The following is a 21,819-nucleotide window of genomic DNA, read 5'->3' as shown; positions in this document are numbered from 1 at the left end:
TATATAAGGATTGTTCCGTATGTTATTATTGTATTTTTTTTATTGAACAAATAATTAGACCCAAATTTATATATTTTTTGACTATTACTTTTGGTCAGAACTATATATTTTATCTGGATAATATCAGTAATAAAGCATACATTAAATGTCAATATAAATTGGAGGAATGATTTTTTACTTCCGATTAGACAGTAACATTAAAAATATTTACAGAATTGCAGCAAAGCTTGCTTTCTCTTTTTTTACAAATCACCGACACCTTTTTCATGCTATAGTTTACACTACAGGTAGACGAATCAAAATGAATCATAATTTTGTAATCATTTTTCTTATTGCTTCAATACCACGTAAAACAAAGAAATTTAATTTCAATGATGTAGAAGCCACTACCCTTGCATCTTTATATTCGAAATTTTAGTGAGCAATACATATATAGGAAATAATAATAACATAACATACCTAATATGTTTTCTTCTGTATGGATTTAGTGACCTAATACTCATTCTGCCGGAGCAGTTACGCTATCGATAACCTGTCTTCTAACAATGCAAAGAAAAATGATTTATATTTTTTATGGACACAGTTTTTGGATTACATGCTCAGAGATTTCTTAAAAGAGTACAATACATATATAATAGAACTCACCTAATTCATTTCTATTGTAAACAGCAAGGAATATCTGAACAAAATTTAAAACCATCACCAAAAGGAACATTCACATAATTAGGAACTTCAGGAGTACTACTTCTGGTGTAGAACCCTAATCAGTGCAAGACATTATTTGAAGAGAAAATTTTTATTTCAGCAGTACCTTACTCATAAGAATTCTGAGAATCTCCAAGCTTTGACTTCATGCTGGTTCAAGCCATGTCTTCTTAATGTCCATAATATAGGGCCAAAAAGCATATATATATATATATATATATATATATATATATATATATCAAAATGAGTTGCTCATCTGATACATATATATCAGTATACATGCTTGATGGATGTATAGCATGATATGTATATGCATGCTATGGATGATGACCCAACCTGAGCTCCAAATCGAGACCATTCTCTTGAGTGTCTTCAAGCTTGTTCTTAATTTCATGAAAAGACAATGGATTAGAGTAGAAGGTGAAATTTGTGGTCCTCCAATCCTGCAGAAAGAGTTGAGCATGGGAAGGTGTAACAGTGAGAGCAGTGGATTGGGTTGGATGTTGTAGGAGATCTGCATCAACTTTGTTAGAAGAAGTTGAAGGTTTGATGTTGGTGTTGTTGTTGTTAGCCCTTTGTTTTCTGTGTATGTTCATGTGTCCACCTAAGGCTTGTGCTGTGGTGAAGCCTCTCTTGCAGAAGATGCATTCATAGGATCTGCCAGTTCCAACCAGATCATGGTGAGTGGTTTGTTGGTGTTGTGGGTAGTTTAAGTCCATGGTGAAAGGGAAGATATGGACTTAAGTAATTTGTTATAGGAGTTAATAATTGTATATGTGAGACATGGAGAGAGTCCTAAGAGAGGGTATTATTATAGAAAGAAGGGTGGAGGTGGTTTCGGGAAAAGACAAAATGAGGACATAGACATTACCTACCTATAATTAATACTCATGTGTGTGATATCTGTGGAAAAGTCTTTGATGTTTGCAGAGATAAGTATTCTACAACTACAAGCCGGCCTTTCAATCTCTCTCTATTTCTCTATATATATCAGATCTGAATACGGTGTTTTTTTTTGTTACATATTTTATCTTTGATTAGTATTCTTTATTATGATGTTGATTTATTATTTTTGTCAATCTGTTTGTGTGTTTCTGTTTCTTAATTATCTGTCAAGGATTAATATCTCAAAACCTTTTCTCTTTTTCAAATTAAAATGACATGATTAACATCCATTCTTGTACGCAAATCAAAATTTTTCATATTTTTTCCCAAGAAAATTATTTCTAGCGATGAGATAGTTAATTTAGTTTTCATCATAAAAAAAGAATGGAATTGATTAAATATGTTTTTATCTCTCAAGTTTAATAGAAATTTGTAATTAGTCCATTTTCAAAACTTTCGATCAATTTAGTTTTTCATCTTTAAAAATATGTAAATTTAGTCATTTTAACCAAATTTTGTTAAGTTGATCTGATGTTTCAAGCGCATTTCATGATAGTATTTGAATTGTTTACACCATTTGGTAAAAATGACTAAATTCACGCATTTCTAAAGATGAAGGACTAGATTGCTATAAAATTTCAAAGAGAAACTAATTCCAAAATTCACTGAAGGACCAAAAACATATTTAACCCAAAAAGAATATATATGATTTAATGTTTTACATCCAATTTTTTATATCTCATGAAGTATACATTTTATTACGAATATATAATGATACTTCTAGCTTTGTTATTCCTTTTAATAAACTTTTATATGAATATAATAAATGATCGATAAATTTTAAAATCTCAACATAGATGTCAAAGTTCATATAAATATATTATACTACCTTATTTGGAATGTATGATTTTTTTTTTTTTTTATGGAAGTGTAAATTTAAATTGAAATGGACTACTAACTTAAATTAAAATGAGGTACTGTTTTAAACAAAATGCTTGTCAGAAGTTAATAAAGTTCTTTGCCTTTGCTTAAAGAATTTAATTCAGTCAAACAACAAGTCAACTTATTTATAAACACACATAACATCAATTAATTAATTTTATATATATATATATATATATATATATATATATATAGTTGTCAAAATGGGCTCGAACTCACGAGCCAACTCGTCTCACCACGGATTCGGACCGGGTTGGGTATATATTTGTTTACAAATTTCAATACGGGTTGATTTTTGATCTGGCTCATCCTGGTTGAACCCATGGTGAGTCGGGTTGACTCACCAACCCGCAAATAAAAAGGTCACACAAGTGTTTTTTATTAAGTTGGACTTTACATTTGGGTTATGTTAGGTTATTTCTTTTAGCCAACACATAAATAATTTGTATTTTTTTTTATTTTGGTTTGTATTTTGATTGTATTAAAGTTTATTTAGATTTTAATTAGAATTATAATTTAATTCTGACTAAAAAAATAAAAAAAATTCTATTTTTTTTAATTAAGTGAACGCGTGAGCTAACCCGTTTAACTCGTCAACCCATGGTGGGCCGGACCGAGTTCGAATTTTTTTGACTCGTTAAAAAGTGAGTCGGGTTGGGTTGACTCACTAAATCACTAACTCGTGGTGGGTCGAGCCGGGTCGGGACGGATTACTAATTTTGACAGTTCTCTATATATATAATGGAATTTTTATTAATCTAATAATTAAATTATAGTTATATATTATATTGATTATATTCTCATAGTATATATTCTTCTATAAAATAAAATAACTAATTAAAAAATTATTGATATTATTTAATTCTATAAACAATTAAAGAAAGAACTTCTTGTAGGTGGAAATAAAGTATTATCGCCAATGTATTTTGTAAATATGTATAATGCTAAATTAGTAAATAATAATATTATAAGTCAGTATACAAAATAAATTTATATTTATATTTATTAAAAACAAAATAGATGAATGGAGAAAAGAATAGAAAGTAATTAATGATGGATAAGGAAAAAATGGAAAGAAAATAAATAGTTTTATAAAAAATATGTAAAAATAACTGTTAATTTTTTAAATTTAATAAATAATTATATTATGAAAGATATAATTGAAATTATGAAATATTGACACGAAATAGAAAATCTTCTTTGTACATAGTTATAAATAACCATATAATAATACTTCTATATTTTTTTTCTATACATTAATCTATCATGTCAAAATATTACAAAAACAGTCTTATATAAAATATTCATGAAATTTTATGTGTGTATATTTAGCTTTATAAGAAAATAATATTGCATGAAAAAGGCCATGCATGCAAGTTCCGTATGTCAAAGAAATAATTTATCTACAGTAAAATCAAATATTGATTTATTTCTTAAAGTTTCGTAAAACACCAATTAACCGTGAAAAAGAGAGAATTTCCCTAACCCTAACCCTACATATATGGCAGAGGGTTGTGTGACACTTAACTTACTTTCATCTCATCTCTATGAACGCATTACAATATATTATTTAGAAATTAAAGTACAAAGAATATGTTGTTGAGAAGCAGAAAAAAAATGTTTGATGAAGGATTTTTACGAAACATGCATTGAATATATAGTATAGTATATAGTATTGGGAAGGAAAGATGGTGGAAGCTTCGTGGTGTAGAAGAGAACATTAGATGGTAATGTTGGTATGCTATTTGTAGCTTCTACTTGTCCTTCTGTTCAAACTGGTAGTGACACTTCATCGTATCACTATCAACATACAATGCCCTACCATTCATTCATTCATTGGGATGATCATATATGCTCATTTGTTCTCTCATTTCTAATGTGTCAATCACACTTACATAATGCTCCTTTAATTAAGAGATACACCTTTGCTTAGCCTTTTTGCTGTCTAGATAAAATCCAGCTATATCTTTTGTTTATTAATTTTCTTTTGATACACACGAAATTGAAAAAAGGAAAAAAAAATTATAATTAAGAATACGGTTAATTATTCTTTTGATCTTTGTTTTTGCAGAAAAGTGTCAAATTGGTCATCTAATTTATTTTTATCTTAATTTGTTTCTGACATTTTTAATTTGATACAACTTGATCCTAATTTTTTTAAAAGTGATTCAATTTGGTTGTTGTCGTTAGTTTTTCACAACATTGTTAAAGTCAGTATCACATGTCAATTTGTGATTTTATTTTTATTTTTTTGGAATTTATGTTTGATGTTTTTTGAATTTTCTATTTTTAACTTTTTCACACGAATCACTTCATAGTTTCATAGTTGTGTCATATGCCACTAGGAGCAACTCAACAGTTTGGGAGGCCCAAAGCAAATCTAAGAAATTAGACATTTCATTTAAAAATTACTTTTTGGGTTTTTTCCTTTATGTAAAATTATTTATTAAATTATTATAATTAAGTTCATTTAACATTTCTTTCCTAGATAATGAGGCTAATTTGTTTAATCTTTATTGAGACATTGTTGATCTTAAATCAACTTTTATTATATTTAGCTTTGAGAAACTCATTTTGACTGAAATAACTAACGCTGAAATTGTTAAGATTATTTTATAAGCTATATATGCATTTGGAAAAAAAATTATTATTTTTTTATATAATTAAGAATTTCAATTGCTTATCATTTTTCAAACTTATAATTTCCCTTAAGATATTTAATTATGAAAATAAATCAAATCCATCAATATTCAACAAATTATCATGTTTTAAAGATTTTTTAAGTTTTAAGTATTTTTCTTTCAAAAATGTATAATCTAGTAAGTTTAACTTTTAACACTAAGTAAAAAATCAAAAATATCTTCATATATTTTAAATTATTCAAATTTATTCATAACTCCTGTTTGTGATGCAATTAAACATCAATATCAATATTTCTCTTTTTTTGGATTTTTGAATAGTGTGATTTAAATTTTCTAGTTGACATATCTATATATTTTTCTATGAAATAAAAAATGATAATGTATAAAACACTACTCAAGATAAATATATAAAACAAACGAGTTAAAACAATAAAACCTGATTTTGGTTGTTAAGAAAATAAACTCGATAGAAAACTTGTAGTATTTTGAAGTCTCAAGTCTCTTTTTTGTTCTCTAGTCTCAACTTTTTCACAAACTTACAAAGTTGTTTATTTTAAGATTACTCATTAATAAAAATAATTAAAAACTTATTGCTTTTCTCAACTCGATAATAAGTCTTCTTTCCCTAAACTTGTATTATCTTTCTACAAAAAAACTCAAATTTGAATTATACTCCAATTAATTTATTATCTACCAAAAGGCTAAACCGTCATCTATTTAATAGATTTGGAGAAAAATGTATTTTCTCGTGAAGATATATGAAAAAAAAAACTCTTGAAACCCATAAATGGAAAAGTATCAAAAAATAAAATTGAGCAAAAGAAACACATTTTTAATTCTAATACAAATTTAAAACAAAATAAAAATAATAACAACACAAATAGAAAGAAAAAATGTACTAACCAAGAATGAAAATGAAAAAATTGGTACACACACAACATGAGATTAAAGAGATTTAAGGAATTTGATCTGCTGAAATCCTACAAAAAGGACAAAAAGGACTCTTAGTAGAGAAGAAAGGAAGGAGGGGCAAGAGAAGTCATAAAAAAATGAGAGAAGAGAATAAAAACAATATTGATTATAAGAGAATAAAGATAACTAATCACTCTCTTTTTGTAAACAAAATTTTAATTTATTAATACAATGTTTTAACTCATTAATTATCATTTTTACTACTCAAAAGTAATTAATTGTATAATTAGTTTAATAGTGTTATATTAGTAATAAAATATATTTTCGAGGTCTTTTAATATTAAACATAATTGTATAATTTGTTTAATAGAGGTTATTTAGTACTAAAAAAAATTGAGACATTTTTTTCTTATACATAATTTTATAATTAATTTAATAGAAAAATATTAGTAGTAACTTTTTTAGGTCTTTTTTACCTTGAGGCCAAAAGCAAGTGTTTCACTTACTTTATCCTTGAGCCGATCCTACATGCTAGGGTTAGAGACAATAGTAGTGTCATATGGCAGAGTCGCATAGTCTCAATTTGGTCCATAAATTTAATTTAGTTCCAATTTTTGTAAAAATGAAACAATATTGTCATACACTAAGTTGAAACAAAATTTATTTTTTGTATAAATTTTATGATGATATTTTTACTTAAATTTGACATTTTTATTAAATATTTCTTGACATATATTTAAATTAACTTTAAAATTTATACAAAATTGAAATTAAGAAATAACTTTTGATAGAGATAACAACTATAAAAAAATAAAATTAAATATTTAATTTAGAAGAAATGACATGAGTAAATTGATATACATCCTTTTATATATATATATATATATATATATATATATATATATATATATATATATATATATATATATATATTCCATTTCACATTAAATTTAATACACACATTCAGATTCTTACTAACATGATTTTAAATAAATTTTAAAATTTGTTTAAAAATATTTGTAGAAAATATATTTAATAAAAATATCAATTTTAGTAAAATTAATATCATAAGATTCATACCAAAAATAAATTTTTGTTTCAATTTAAAGAAGAACAATATTTATCTATTTTGACAAAAAGTATGACTAAATTGAATTTAAAAAATAAATGTAGAAACCAAATTAGGACTTTGCCCACATGGGACTGCCATATCACTCTGCTACTGTCATGTTACACTACCATGCAAAGTGGTACAACTTGAAGTGACATGTGTCAAAACAAAATTCCAAAACAAAAAATTAAGAAAAAGTAAAAAATTAAAACAAAGTACAAATGGAGACGTTACAGTAGCTTTAATACCGTTTGTGAAAAATTATCGACAAGAACCAAACTAAATCATTTTAAAAAAATTAGAACCAAATTGAATCAAATTAAAAGGTCATGATCAAATTAAGACAAAAAAAACTTGAGGTCCGACTTGACACTTTTCAACAAATACAAGCAGCAAAGTATAATTAAACCTTAAGAATATTACTATAAGAAATTATTTAACTACCTATAGAATTTTATTGACGAAAATAAATATATCGAAAAATTGGTAGATAATCTAGAATAATTAGTATTGACGAATCTTTTCGTCAATACATTGGCACCACATTTCTCTCATTGAGTTTTGGCCATTTCATGGTAAATTTGTCAATAAAATAAAATTTTGGTTACTAACAAAAAAAATTGTCGATAAATCCTTGGATAGATTGGGTGTCAAATTTCGTGCCAAATCTAGAATAAGTTTACAAATTAATTAGAGATGTATGAGAAAAATAAGAGTAGAAGGAGAAGAAGGAAAATAAGAAGAATAATATAAAAATATTAAAGAAAAAGAAGAAGGAAGGAGGAGGAGGAAGAACCAAGTCGCGATATTTATTGACGAATTTTGTCAAAAAAATTGTGCAAGCAATTTACCATTTGGTTAAATAAAAATTATTATTTAACATTTGGTTAACAAAAAATATTTGTTGTATTTATTCAGAAATATTATTAATTTCAAGAAACTGTTAACAGGTATTCTAAATATATGTGTTAAGAGATAAAAAAAGGTGTCTTTATTAGAATACAAACAAAACATGTTTTTCTATATTTTTTTCATATAATTTTACATATATATTGTTAAATTTCTTGAAGAACGTCCTTCTTATTAAAACATCCTATAGTTTATGAGGAATGATGATCTATTACAGGAAAAAAAGTGGAATATAAGACAATGATAAAAACAACGACAAGAAAACGAAAGACATTTTGGCGAGTGTGGTGGGTTTTTCTACCAAATTGCCTCGTCGTATTAACATTTTCTTCTTGGATGTTTGCCAACACGCTTTACTTTGCTTCTCTTTGTTACTTGTCTCTAATGTACGATTAATTCATTAATTAGGAATTAGGACGATAAACTTCTCAATTTTCTTCTTTATTATACATACGTGTATTTGTACTGTACTTTTGACCTCACGTGTCTACATTTTTATGTCACTCAAGCAAACAAATACTTCCTCTAACACACTTGTTTTCGTGTCTCTTCTTTAGCAATGACAAGTGATGAAGTTTCATTAGTCATGAATGTTGTCAAATCGAGTCGATTTAATTAATGTAAATCGCACAACTTAATATACTTTAGTAATCTACATATCGCCCATACTTTAATTAGTATGTGCTTATAAAATTATAATACTTTTTTGTTCACTCCAAGATGTTATATTATTAAACTCTTTATAAAGTTATTAGGTTTAGATTAATTTAAAATGTGTAACCTTTGTTATCATGCTTTCACACACTCGTTAAAAAAGTGTATCAAATAAAAACACTTTCTTATTGAGAGCAGAAAAGGTATGCATAATAGTCAACATTAAAAGAGAAAACGGTGGTTATTTTAAATAGTCACAAATATTTTTTAATTTTAATCAATTCAAATTCTTTTAGATTGAATCAATTTATTTTTTTAAAATTATGCTAACTAAATAGTAAAATGAAAAAAAAAAATTAAACAGATTCAAACTCATCGACAAGTATTTCACGCACACGTTTCAAATATTTAACTTATATAAAACACGATGAGTTCTTTTATAAAATTATGTTGGGAATAACATTAGAGGCAGATGAGATAATAATCTTTATAATGGACGGCATGCTTTTTAAACCGTTGACCGTGTGTATTTGTTTTTTTTTTTAATCAGCAAAGATAAAAGTTTTATGTATATTGAAGTATTTAGGAAATCCCAACTCGTATACAAAAATATTTTACAAAGTTTTCTATCATTTCTTCCTTTTATATAGAAGTTGATTGGTTGATGTTAAAGGAAGAATAACAAAGCTTAGAAAGCTAAATTAGTATGTAGAAGCTCCTAATTAACAAAGTCATTTGTCTTATTCATTTAATTTTAGAACCTGACATTGATATTATCATAAACAATGTAAGATTTTTAATACAACTTTTTATTGAATTTATTAACGTATTATTCGTGAGAATTGATGTAACTGAGAGTTAGGTTCTAAAACAAAAAAGAAAGATTCATTCAATTTTATAAGAGGTCCATTTTTTCTAATTCTAGAATATTTTATTAAGAATGGATATACAATTTTTTATAGAATATATTAATTTATTATTCCTGAGAAATTACCTAATCGAGAGTTTGGTTTTAAAACAAATAAGAGAGATTCATACTCAATTTTATAAGAGGTTTACTTCTAGAAATTAGAATGTTTGGTTCAATTTCTTATGATCTTGTATAGTGATTTTGAAAGTTTATGTGTTTCAATTTTGCATCGTAACCCTTTCTGCCTTTTGCTGATGATGTTGTTAATGAATTATTGGCATAAGAAATTAGACTTCATATTCATAATGATCCCAATACCAGTTCTTCTTCTGCTCCATTTGTTTTTGCAACTTCAAACAAGTTTTTTATTGGATATGACCAAAAACAACATGTTTGTAAAGTTGTTTTTGATGAGTGTTCGTACTACAAATAAAAGAATCATTGTAAATATCAGTGTCCTTTGTTGCTAAATAAAGCTAGACCTCAACAACAATCTTCACAACAACATCATTGAATATAATGTGTATTTTTCTCCATCTGATTGTTTTGTATAGGATCGCACATCTCATAAGGTGATTGAGATAGGTCGTAGGCAAGGTAGACTCTTTGTCTTGAATCAGTTCTAGGAGTCCGTAGTTGTAGCCTATAGTGTGGATTTATTTTCGTTTCATTTATCTTCTTCTTATTAAGCTTTTTATTGTGGCATTCTTGTTTAGGTCATGTGTCTGCATCTCGTTTAAAGTTTTTAGCATGAGTCTTTGGTACTTTTGACAATCATGATACTTCTTATTGTAGTGGTTTGTAAATTGACAAAATTTTTTGTTTTACCTTCTAATAAAAGTATTTCTTCTATTCTTATTCATTTTGATCTCGTGTAATCTAATGTGTGAAGGACCTTCTCCTATATCTACCAAAGGAGGTTCTAGATATTATGTTTATTTTATTTATGATTTTACTTGTTTCACATGGATCTATCTTATGAAACGTCAGTCTGATTATCTCACGATTTTCAAAAATTTTAATGTTTTGGTAAAGACTCAACACTTTGCTACCTTAAAAACATTTCGTTGTAACTTGGCGGTGAATACACTTCTAATGATTTTACCACTTGCATCCACACTTCTCAACACTCGTCATCATCTTCTATTTTATTCCTTCGACTCTACAAATTGCAAATATATTTACTAAGTCGCATTCTATTTTACGCTTTTGCTTTTTATTTAACAAGCTCTCAATGTGTTTAACCGTAACCCTGTCCCTTTGAGGGAATGTTAACATAAGTCCATTTTCTTGTGACTTTTAAGGTTAGTTTTATGTGTATATATAACATATCTCTTGTAACATTTCAATACATTATTAATAATACACTATCTCCTTCGTATATTTCTTTATTTTCTATCCTTACGGTTGGCTTATTCCAGATGAAGAGAGGTGTAATAAAATTGATGAAAAGTGATAATTTTGCATAGAAAAAGTATTGAAGAAATGAGAGGGAAAGAGGTTGGGTTGGTTTGTGATGGTTGATGGCAAAGGTGGTTTGGGAGAGGAAAAGTAAATGAGTGAATGAATGGAAGAGGAAAGTGACGTGCGCCGACTAGCTTACTTTAACCCATTCCTCATCTTTCACTAGAACTGCACTTTTGGCAGCTTATATTGTACACCCAAATGTCCATTTTCTCTTCCCCCACTTTCATTATTCCTCATTCATACTTATGTGACATCATTGCATTGCACTACGTACACTTCCATCATTTCTTCATTCCTTTTATTTTTTCAAACTTCCCCAAACAACCATAATCAATCTCTTTAATCACTCTTTGCTACTCATTTTCACAGCCCAAGAGATATACACACACAGAGAGAGAAAGAGAAAGCATAGCATTCCCTTTTTCGGATGGTACTGACAAAAACTGTGCGTTTGTTTTTAGGGAAAGGTCATCATGGTTTGTAAGCCACACATCACATAGGGAACATGCAACATATCTCATGTTGGAAAACACACAAGGCTCCCATTACACACACACACACACACCATACACACCAAAACGAAATTGAGTTACCAAAGCTACACAACAACACTATGCAGCAAAATTCATCTCTCTGCGCTCTATCTCCACCTTCAGTTTTTGACAGTTTATCTGAAAAGGACATCAAATTCATAACAGGTTGAATGTCCCTCCTCACTCTCCTGACATTTTTTCTGCTTCTCCCTTTTCATTCTTCTCCTCTATTATTACGCTTACGTAATCTCATACATCTTTCTACTTTCTATTCTTTTGCTCTTCTCAATCATCGCATACCATTCACGGCGCTTTCACAACCACCCACACCATTAAATACCTGCTTATCATATTAAAGACTAATCTTATTTTCATTTCACTTTCTTTATATACACAACCTCTTTTTCTCCTTTTAATCGTAAAACAAACGTATAAAGCTCAGTGTAGGACTAATATTACTTATAAATGTTTCATATAATACACTAACATATATACCATATTAAAAATTTCATTTTAAGACAAGATTATTCACTGCTTATTTGTCAATATTTTAATTAATGAAATTTCAATAAACAAATTACTCGTACGGTGTCCAAGGTGTTCAGTGATTTTCTTGTGTTGATTTGATTGTTTATTTATATATGTACATTATTATATATCAATATTATTGCGAACGTTATTATAAAAACATGATGTTTTGTTTTGGTCTCATTGAATGCTGTTTGACCATGGTTATATTAGGTGTTTTCCAAGAAAGAACAAGACAGAAACCACCCTCAAAATACATCAAGACTATAGGTGCGTGTATCAAAAAGAATATGCATGTATAATTTAAATAATATCTATCTGAATGATCACGTGTTCGTCATCTATCTTGAGAGACTGAGGAAATTAATTATAGTTTGTAGGAATTCATACTAAATATTTATATTCAGTCAAACTAAACAAGAACTCTACTCATTGACTGTCAGATCAGATGATTAAGGTGGAGATTTTTTAAAAGAAACAGCCATGTCTTCCACTTGAGTTGAGACATATACAACAGTTCCGAGTTTGATCTTCTTTGTGGCCTTCAATTTTTATCACTTGGCTTGTATCAAACTGATATTTTCCTAACCTTGGATCGATCATTCAAATGGGTACAAACTAGAAAGAAACACTCCTCTTCTCCCCCACAAAAGAAAACAAACAAAATAGAACCATTGCAACCTTAAAAAATGCAACCAAATTAGAACATCTAAATTAACAAATATAAGATCCTTGAGATACAGAATAGAAGAAAAAAACAGCTTATATATGGGTTAAAAATATAACTAGTGCAGGAAGTTAAACAAATTCGAAGTTACAGACTCGCAGATCTGCCAATATTTGGAAAATTGCACCGAACAACATAATTAGTGCCCCAATCGTAATTCCAAATCCAACTTCTCTGGTTGTTTAAGAAACCCTATTCCCAACTCCAGCTTGATGCTATGCTCATTACTCTTACAAACCTTGCATTCCTCCCCCATTGCACAACCTTGTACTTCTTCGACTCCCAAACCAATCTCTTTGTTCTTACAAATCTTAATTTCCTCACTTTCCCGAGGAACCGAGAGAGGAAGAAACTGGGAAGATGCGAGTGTTGGTTTCTTGTCTCCATTGAGAGAAACCGGAGGGGTCAGTGAAAACGACAAAGTCAAAGAAGGGCTATAAAGTGGAGAACAATGAGCACAATTCAAAAGGTCGGTGTTAGATAGACACGACGATGGAGAAGAGGGTGAAAGATGAGTGGAGTTTGGCATAATGCTAGGGTTAGGTTTAGGACACTCAGAAAGCCATGATGATGAGGGTAAGGAAGATCTCAACCTTGCCCTATCCCTTCTGTGAACATTCATGTGGCCACCCAAGGCTTGAGCAGACTTGAACTCTCTTTTACAAAAGCTACAAGCATAGTTTCTCGCAGGCCATGAACTTCCCCATGAATGCTCCTCAAAGCCAAACCTATCCCCTTTATCCGTGTTTCTGGTGAGATAGTTTCCTTCCATGGAACTCTTTGTCTTGTTCTGTCAAAAATGTAACCTGCAGAAAGAAAGAAAATCAAACATAGTATTGAAAAAATTGACTTTGTTATATGGATCTAGGTAGTTCTTACTTAGTTGTTAGGAGTTCAAAGGTGGTGAATAGAGTGATCCATAAATATGGTGATGTTGAAGCTGAGGTTGATATATAGTCTGAGGCAGAAAGTGAAGATCTTTCTCAGCAGGCGTACTTCATCTGCCACCGTCTCTGCAGGTACTGTATTTGGATATTTGTTTGCAAGTATAATGGAGAAGCTGTGTGAAAGTGGTATTCTCTTTTGCCTTAACCTGGTAAACTCTTGCAAATAATGCTTATACTATATCACACTCTATCTAGTGCCTTTCACCAGAATTTGACTTCTAGAAAACATATACTACTGAATCATCCTACACCATGTACCTATGCTAGTTTAGCCCGCCACACAGACATAGCTTTATTCTTTGCCGTTGATCTGTTAAAAAATTTTAAATTCGGAATAAAAGAGAAAAATGGGTGTTCATTAATCTCTTTCTGGTTAGGGGCAATGGAGTTATTCTATCATAAACTAAAACCACAGTTTGTCAAATATATGTATCACAAATAGATCATCAATTAAAATTGGTGTTAACAAACAGATGATAATGACTAATTAAGAAGGTGCGATTCATGCTTCACAATCTTTAATTTCTAGGTTAAATATTTAATTACGAGTCTTTTTTTTTATTTTATTTGTAAGTCACCGCATAGAAGCTCTTGAGAGAGATTTGGTCTATGATGCTAGTACCATTGAAATTACGGTTACGATTTTACTTTTGAAAGATATTTCAAAATATTAAAGAAAAAAATATATTACCCTTCATGTCTTAGATTTATAGAAGGAAGGAGTTTCACCCGAAAGACTTATCTGAAATTCTTGCGAAAAAGATTTTCAATACAAGGAATATATTTTGGGAGAGACACAACTCTAATAAAACTTGAGCCCAACCACATAAATTATTAACACCACTTTTAATTAAAAATTTTAAAATAATAAATTAATAAATTTTTATTCTTATATAATGTTCTACTTTCTTATTTTTATATGATATAAATCTTTGAATAATAAAAAAATAGTAAGCTAAAGATAAAGATTGGTATGCATATAATTTTGTTTACAGTTGACCGATATTTAACCTAAATTAATAATGTATAAAATAGGATATATAGTAATCATATTAATTTAAATTATCGTTATGGATACCCTTGCTTTCTCAACTTACATATATTTGATTACTTAATTAAAGTGTCAAATCACTATATTTCTAATCACACTAACCTGCATGAAAGTTGATTTAACAATACATATCGCAAGCAAAGGGACAAAGACCCTTCTCTCGAGTTTGTTACTCGCGATAAAATAAAATATTAGGATTAAGTACACATATAGTTTCAATTTTTTTTTTCTTTATGCTTGAAACTCGTCTATTTTAGTTCATATATATCATTTTAATTCTTATACATTTTTTAGTTTCTTAGTTTATGAAGATTAAACAATTATAAATAACATGTTTAAAACTTGAAAAATAGTATATAAGAATTAAAAGAACAACTATAAGAGCCAAATAATAGTTTAACATAATACAGTTTAATATTGAATCAAACTTTATTCATATCTTTTAATAACAGTATTATACATTATATTAACCGAGGATTAAGTCAGTATAGATCATTAATATACATATTAAATAACCTTGACGTAACTCTTATCTATCAATGGATAACCTTTCTTGTTGTAACCAAGCTATCGCGAATCAGTAATGGAAAAGTGTACTGAATAATAAAATCAGTAAAACAAATTATAGTAATCCTTTTATAGGCTATAACTTTCAACTTTCAAAAATACATTTAAAAATACTACTTAAAAAAAAATATTTTGTGTCAATTTTATTTTAAACTTTTATTCATAAAAAATACTTACAAAATTTGTTATGAAAAAAAAAATTACAAGAAATTATTACCATTTCTTTACAAGATATTTTGTATGAAACATTTTTCCTACCAAATTTTATAAAAAATACTTACAAATTTATAATTTTATACGAAATAATTATCAATAAAAGAATCATTTGTCAATTAAAAATTTAAAATAAAATAGTAAAAAAATTATCTCTTCTTGCAAAATTTTTTAACAATTAATTTTTTTAACAAATTTATAAAAAATCTCATAAAATATGAAAATTTTAAATGTAACTAATAAAACAAGTGAATGCACAATATTATTGAAAAAAAAAATGTTTCAGGTGGACACTATATTAATTGAATAAATGGAAAATGGAGAGAGAGAAAATAGACTAGATTTTTTGTTTAAAAAAAATCCTGTGAAGCTTGATTGGTGATCATTATTTCCAATAGATGTCCTATTAGTTATTCAAATATAAAAGAAAAAAATGCCAGAATTGGAACAAATCACGTTGGATGACTATTCGATATTTTGATGATAATATTGATTGTAAATTTAAGTATTTAATGATAACAAATTAGATAAATTCAAGTAGTGTAATGTTATGAAGTTTGTATCTCGGCCATATAATTCATAAACATATGAAATATGTACAATCTTATCTTATATGCTCGTGTTAGCTTTAGACCGATTTTAACTTAGATCGATACAAATTTATAACTAATTTTTAAATTACATTTTGTATTAAAGTGGTTTAAAAAAATAAAATGTAGTTTGCAAATATTAAAGTAGTTTTATAATGTCTCCATGTTAAAAAAATAAAAATAAAAATATAAAAAATTAAAATAATTTATAATTCTTATTTATTGTGTGAATGAAGGGATGAGTGTGAGTGAGAGCACGGGGAGAAGTGTGCAAATGAAAATATGTATGGATGGAATATGAGTGTGAAATAAGGATATGAATTTGAACAAAGGAGACGAGTGTGGGTAAAAAAAGATCAATGTGGATAAAGATATGAGTGTGAGAAAATTTATAAATGTTAATAAAAAAAATTAGTATGAATGAAATTTATATAAAAAATAAGAACGAATGAGTGACAAAAATTGTGATGTTTGTAAAAAAGGAAAGGAAGTTAAGCATTTTTTCAAATATAAAAATGTTTTATCTACTCAAAATCCTCTTAAACTAGTATTCGTATGAATTATTTGACCATTCTTAGGCTAAAACTATTGGTTGAAATTACTATGCATCAATCTTGGTTGATAACTTTTCTAGTACTTGCATATTTTTCTTGCATCAAAGAATAAAAATTTCAAGTCTTTAATAACTTTCTCAAGGTTATTGAAAATGAAAAAAATATTTAAAAATCAAATTTTTAAGAAGTGATCATGAAGAAAAATTTTAAAATGAGTTTTTTTTTTAATTTTTTTGTGAAAATAATGGAATATTACATTTTTTTTTTACTTTTAATACACCGATAGAATGGTCTTTTCGAAAGAAAAATTAGATATTTGAAAAAATTAGCAAGAACAATATTAAATGAAAGTAATTTATCTAAATATTTCCGAAGACATGTAATAAGTACACATATTATGTTCTTAATAGAATTCTCATTATGCCTATTTTGCAACTTCCCTTTGAGATTTTCAACTATACGAAAAGAAAAAAAAAATGAAAAGAAATAAGATTTCTCATTTGAAGGTTTTTGGACTATAAATGCTTTTTAAATATTTCAAAATAAAATGTTGGTAAATTTGACTTAAAGGTAGATGAACCTGTATAGAGTTTTTAATAAAATGACTTTAGTAATGGAAAAACTTAATCACGTTTGTCGAAACAAACCATGAGATAAAATTTAGAGTGAAAAGAATCTTTTCTTAATCTTGATAATATAGGATAAATAGACAAGTCAAAAGAATATTTTCCCAATTATTAAAGAAAAGTAAAATGATATATTGGAAGTTAGTATACACTTCCAAAGAAATGGAGAACTTTATAAAAATCTTTCCATTAATTAACCATGTTATTGAAGGTGTATCTGAGAATTTAAAAAAAACAAAGGAAAAAGGTAAGTAATTTATGTTTGCATGTGGCCAATAATTCTCAAATAACAAATATTTCTAAATTAATATTTATGGATGAGAAGTGGTTTTTGGCTATGCAAGAAGAATTACATCCATTTGAAACAAATCAAGTATATGAGATCTTGGCCTAGAACAAATGTTACTAGTAATAAGTGGATGTTTAAAAATAAGCTTGATGAAGATGGTGAAAACTTGTTTTTATATCTAGTTGAACAACCAAGAAAACTTGAAGCCACCAAAATTCTACTTGTTTTTATATCTAGTAAGGAATTTAAATTATTTTTACACTAATAAATGGTGAATATTTTAAGTCAATAATATGTGTTCTATAAATATTAAAATACACTTCCATATTAAAAAAAAAAAAAAAGCTTAACCGAAGTTATGGATTAAATTTTGTGAAAGACATGGAAGTGTCCAAGTGTTGGTTGGATTGGGAGTCCCACAGAGTGTGTTGTCTTGGTAAAAAAGAAAGAAAAAAAGAAAGTGTATTATCTTTTTGCCCCTGAACATAGCCAAGTGAGGAAATAGTAGAAGAAACAGAGAAAGTAGCAGGGCAATGCAAACGCAGCGAGGGAGCGTTGACACACACCCAAAGATCGAATCCCGATGAATTCCGTCTGTGATGGTGGCGCCACCGTAATCCCGGGTCTCCCAAACGACGTCGCGGCGTGGATCCTCTCCAAGGTGCCATACTCGCACCACGCGAGACTGAAAAGCACTTGCAAATCATGGAAACTGCTTTTGTCTTCGAGATCGTTCCTAAACTCTTTGAATAAGAGGAACCATCTTCTCTGCATCTTCCCGCAGGACCCATCGATCGCGTCGCCGTTCCTCTTCGACCCCAACGCGCTCGCCTGGTGCCCGCTCCCTCCCATGCCCTGCAACCCCCACGTGTACGGCCTCTGCAACTTCGCCGCGGTGCCTCTTGGGCCCCACCTTTACGTTCTCGGGGGTTCCCTCTTCGACACGCGCTCCTTCCCAATCGATCGCCCCTCGCCCTCCTCCGCCACCTTCCGCTTCAACTTCCACGACTTCTCCTGGGAGCCACGCGCCCCCATGCTCACGCCGCGGGGCAGTTTCGCCTGCGCCGTCGTCCAGGGGCGTATTCTTGTCGCCGGCGGGGGGTCGCGCCATACGATGTTTGGGGCTGCTGGGACTAGGATTCGGTCGGTTGAGCGGTACGAGGTGGGGAGAGACCGGTGGGTGGCGATGGATCCGCTGCCCGGGTTTCGGGCCGGGTGTGTGGGGTTTGTTGGCGGGGGAGGGAGGGAGTTCTGGGTGGTGGGAGGGTACGGCGCGTCGCGGACCATATCCGGGGTTTTTCCGGTGGATGAGTATTACAGGGATGCAGTGGTGATGGGATTTGAGGGTGGGGCGTGGCGGGAGGTTGGGGATGTGTGGGGGGACGGGGAGAGAGTGAGGGTTGGGAAGATTGTGGTGGTGGATGATGATGAATGTCCCACGCTTTTCATGCTTGATGGGAACGAGATTTTGAGGTACTTTTCGGCTTGTACTCACGAATTACATTGGGATTCTGTGGTTTTGATTGTTTTTGGTATCGTGTTTCATTTAATGTGAACTGACTTGGTAGTGTTGTGGTATTGGGAAATGGGATTATGAATTTTTTTTTTTAACTTTCGGGATCAGTGATGGAATGTTTGTGAGTAGATTGTTCTGTTTGTTACTATCGTTGAATGTTGGTCTGGTGTAAAACAGGGCTGGTTGAGATACTATTGGGTGATCATTCTTTCTGCTATTTTGCATTATGGTTTTGCTAAGTGGAATTGGAACAAGTATGTTAACTGTTCAGGTTGTACCTTTTATGATGGTGTTGGAATAAACTTTTTTTCTAAGACAAAAAAGGTTTGATGAGAGGTGTAATCATCTTGGCTTGTGAGTTAAACTAGTTCCTTATACATATTTCAAGTTTTAATCAAGAATAATGATTTTACTATTGCCGGACAAGTTTGTGCTTTGTGCTTGGAATTGGAGCCTTTTCTCTTTATTGTTAAGCTTGACCTGTCAATAATACGGTAGTTGCTGATTTTCCACTGAGAAATTGTTTTCAGGCCCTTGTTTGGTGTCTGGTAGTCAAAATTACCCTCCAGGTTGTAGAATCGTACGTTTAAATGTTGTGTCATATTCTGTGATTCTGTTCACCGGTGAGGACACAATTTTCTGGAATTGGAGATGAATCATGCTTTTACTTGTAATGTAATAGCTCACTTTGAATCTTCATTTCTTGCTATCCTCTAATTTCAACGAAAAGCATTTTCTGGGTTGGTCACCACAAAATATATCATTTTCACCCCTCTAAAACTTACGCACCTAGACTTTGACCATTCATTTCAGTGTACTTAAACCAGATATCACTTTTTCCTTTCAAAGTATCATATCTCTATGCTTCACTGGACTATGTTGCTATGTTACTTCTGCTAGGCAATGTAGTGTAACTGAGACAGGTGATGATGCAACTTTGATTCAGAGCTTTTGGGATGTCGGACTTCTACTAGGCTCAATTTTGTGGTTTTTTGCTTCTCCTGATTCTGGTTTGTGTGTTTTGTTGCACACATTCTTTGTTGGGTTTACTGGTTTGCGTGGCTCGGACTGACTGAGTGTTGGTTTTCCTGGTTGTACATTTTTGCCCCATGTCATTTCTTGTTGCCATTTGGTATGTCTTTAGTAGTAGTTAGAACCTGGAAGCATTTTTTTGATTGAAGGATTGTCTCTGGTAGGTTATACTGTTAGAGGCCTTTGTCCTATTTATTTATTATAAGGCTGATGCAAAATAATTGAATGTGTGTTTTAAAGATGTTAAAAAATGTGTTTAGATAGTTGCATTATTGTGTTTTGAATGAGAATGTGTGGTTGAAGATTATTGACGATTTTTGATGATGAATACACCTTGCAGATATGAGATGTGTTGCAATCGTTGGGTATACGAGTGTCGTGTGCCAAGAAAAGCTCCTTACAATTCGTCATTTGGTTTTGTAGTATTAGCGGGGGAGCTGTATGTAGTGACACACTTATGCGTTGTTGATTTTTCAGAAACACGAAGGTCGAGACAGCAAAAGAGGGCAGGAACAGTGTTCATTCAAATCTATGACCCAAAAAATAAGAGCTGGAGATCTCTAGTTTCGAAATCACCTTTCAATTATCCAATAGATATTAATAGTGCTGTATTCAGCTCAATTTCTCTATGAATTATGCTCTTGTATAGTATAAGAAGGATCATTGCTTCCAACCTCCTTACTTACTTGTATATGTCTGTATTTATCATATCTTCATCAAGGGGAGGAGTAACCTATTACACCCTCTTTTATAAACAATTTTTTAATCCTGTTACTCTATTATTATTCACTTTAATGTTAGACTCTGTTCCCGTGGGCTACAAGGAAACACAACATTTCAACACCTGTTCAATTATTACAAATCAATATCATATTCTAATAACTGGGTTTGGATATGTAAATTTACTAGAAAATCAAACAAAAGTATTTCATTACACTTTCTTTGTTATACATTTTATATGGTGCAAAGATTAAAGAAAAAAATGAATCATACTCAGATTATACATTATATATAATTGATCACGTAAACACAAATAATAATTAAATGTTTTAAATTATATTGCATTATATTATAATAAAATGAATAATTAAAATAAAAGTTAAAATAATTAATAAAATAATTTTTCCTGATTTATATTTCTTGATATATATTTTATATTACAAAAAACAAATGATTAAAACAATAAATAAAATAGAATTTATTAATTAATTAATTTAAGTTTTGATTATTATTTTAATATATTTTATTTGAAATATAATTTTTTCTCTATTAAATTTTTTTAATAAGTTTTTATTTCAACTTAACAAAATATAACTAAATTTATATTTTGAAAATTTATCTTTTCAAATTAAATTATTTTTAAAATTTATTTTATAAATTATCTTCTAAATATATTAATATGCAAATAAATTTATTATATCATATCAATGAAATATACTTCCAATTTCCCTCTCAATTCAAATAATCACCGTAATTTTTTTTATTTCATTTACCTTCTGCTTCCGTAAG

The 21,819-nt window shown here is 29.5% G+C and overlaps 2 protein-coding genes and 1 pseudogene across 3 annotated transcripts; 1 reads left to right on the top strand and 2 right to left on the bottom strand.

Annotated features, from left to right (window-relative positions):
- Positions 1-537: 537 nt before the first annotated feature.
- LOC114163022 (transcriptional regulator TAC1-like) lies at positions 538-1,597 on the bottom strand (annotated as a pseudogene).
- Positions 1,598-12,888: 11,291 nt separating this feature from the next.
- Positions 12,889-14,190, bottom strand: LOC114164159 (transcriptional regulator SUPERMAN-like). The gene is made up of 2 exons (XM_028048711.2): positions 13,805-14,190; positions 12,889-13,731 (listed from the first exon to the last, which is right to left on the bottom strand). Exon 2 carries the CDS (start codon positions 13,695-13,697, stop codon positions 13,065-13,067), a length of 633 nt encoding a protein of 210 aa, XP_027904512.1. The 5' UTR covers positions 13,698-13,731; positions 13,805-14,190; the 3' UTR covers positions 12,889-13,064.
- Positions 14,191-18,164: 3,974 nt separating this feature from the next.
- LOC114164456 (Galactose oxidase/kelch repeat superfamily protein) lies at positions 18,165-21,068 on the top strand. Of its 2 annotated transcripts, none has more exons than XM_028049143.2 (2): positions 18,165-19,235; positions 20,788-21,068. In XM_028049143.2, exons 1-2 carry the CDS (start codon positions 18,346-18,348, stop codon positions 20,843-20,845), a joined length of 948 nt encoding a protein of 315 aa, XP_027904944.1. In that variant the 5' UTR covers positions 18,165-18,345; the 3' UTR covers positions 20,846-21,068. The 2 variants fall into 2 exon arrangements, with proteins under 2 accessions (XP_027904944.1, XP_027904936.1); XM_028049135.2 differs by having other exon boundaries at positions 18,175-19,235; positions 20,651-21,068.
- The last annotated feature ends 751 nt before the right edge of the window (positions 21,069-21,819 follow it).

The sequence above is a fragment of the Vigna unguiculata genome, chromosome 1 (genome assembly GCF_037176805.1).
Source record: "Vigna unguiculata cultivar grain cowpea cultivar isolate G323 ecotype 2 chromosome 1, ASM3717680v1, whole genome shotgun sequence".
Lineage (NCBI taxonomy): Eukaryota > Viridiplantae > Streptophyta > Magnoliopsida > Fabales > Fabaceae > Vigna > Vigna unguiculata.
This window is presented reverse-complemented; position numbering and strand designations above follow the sequence as displayed.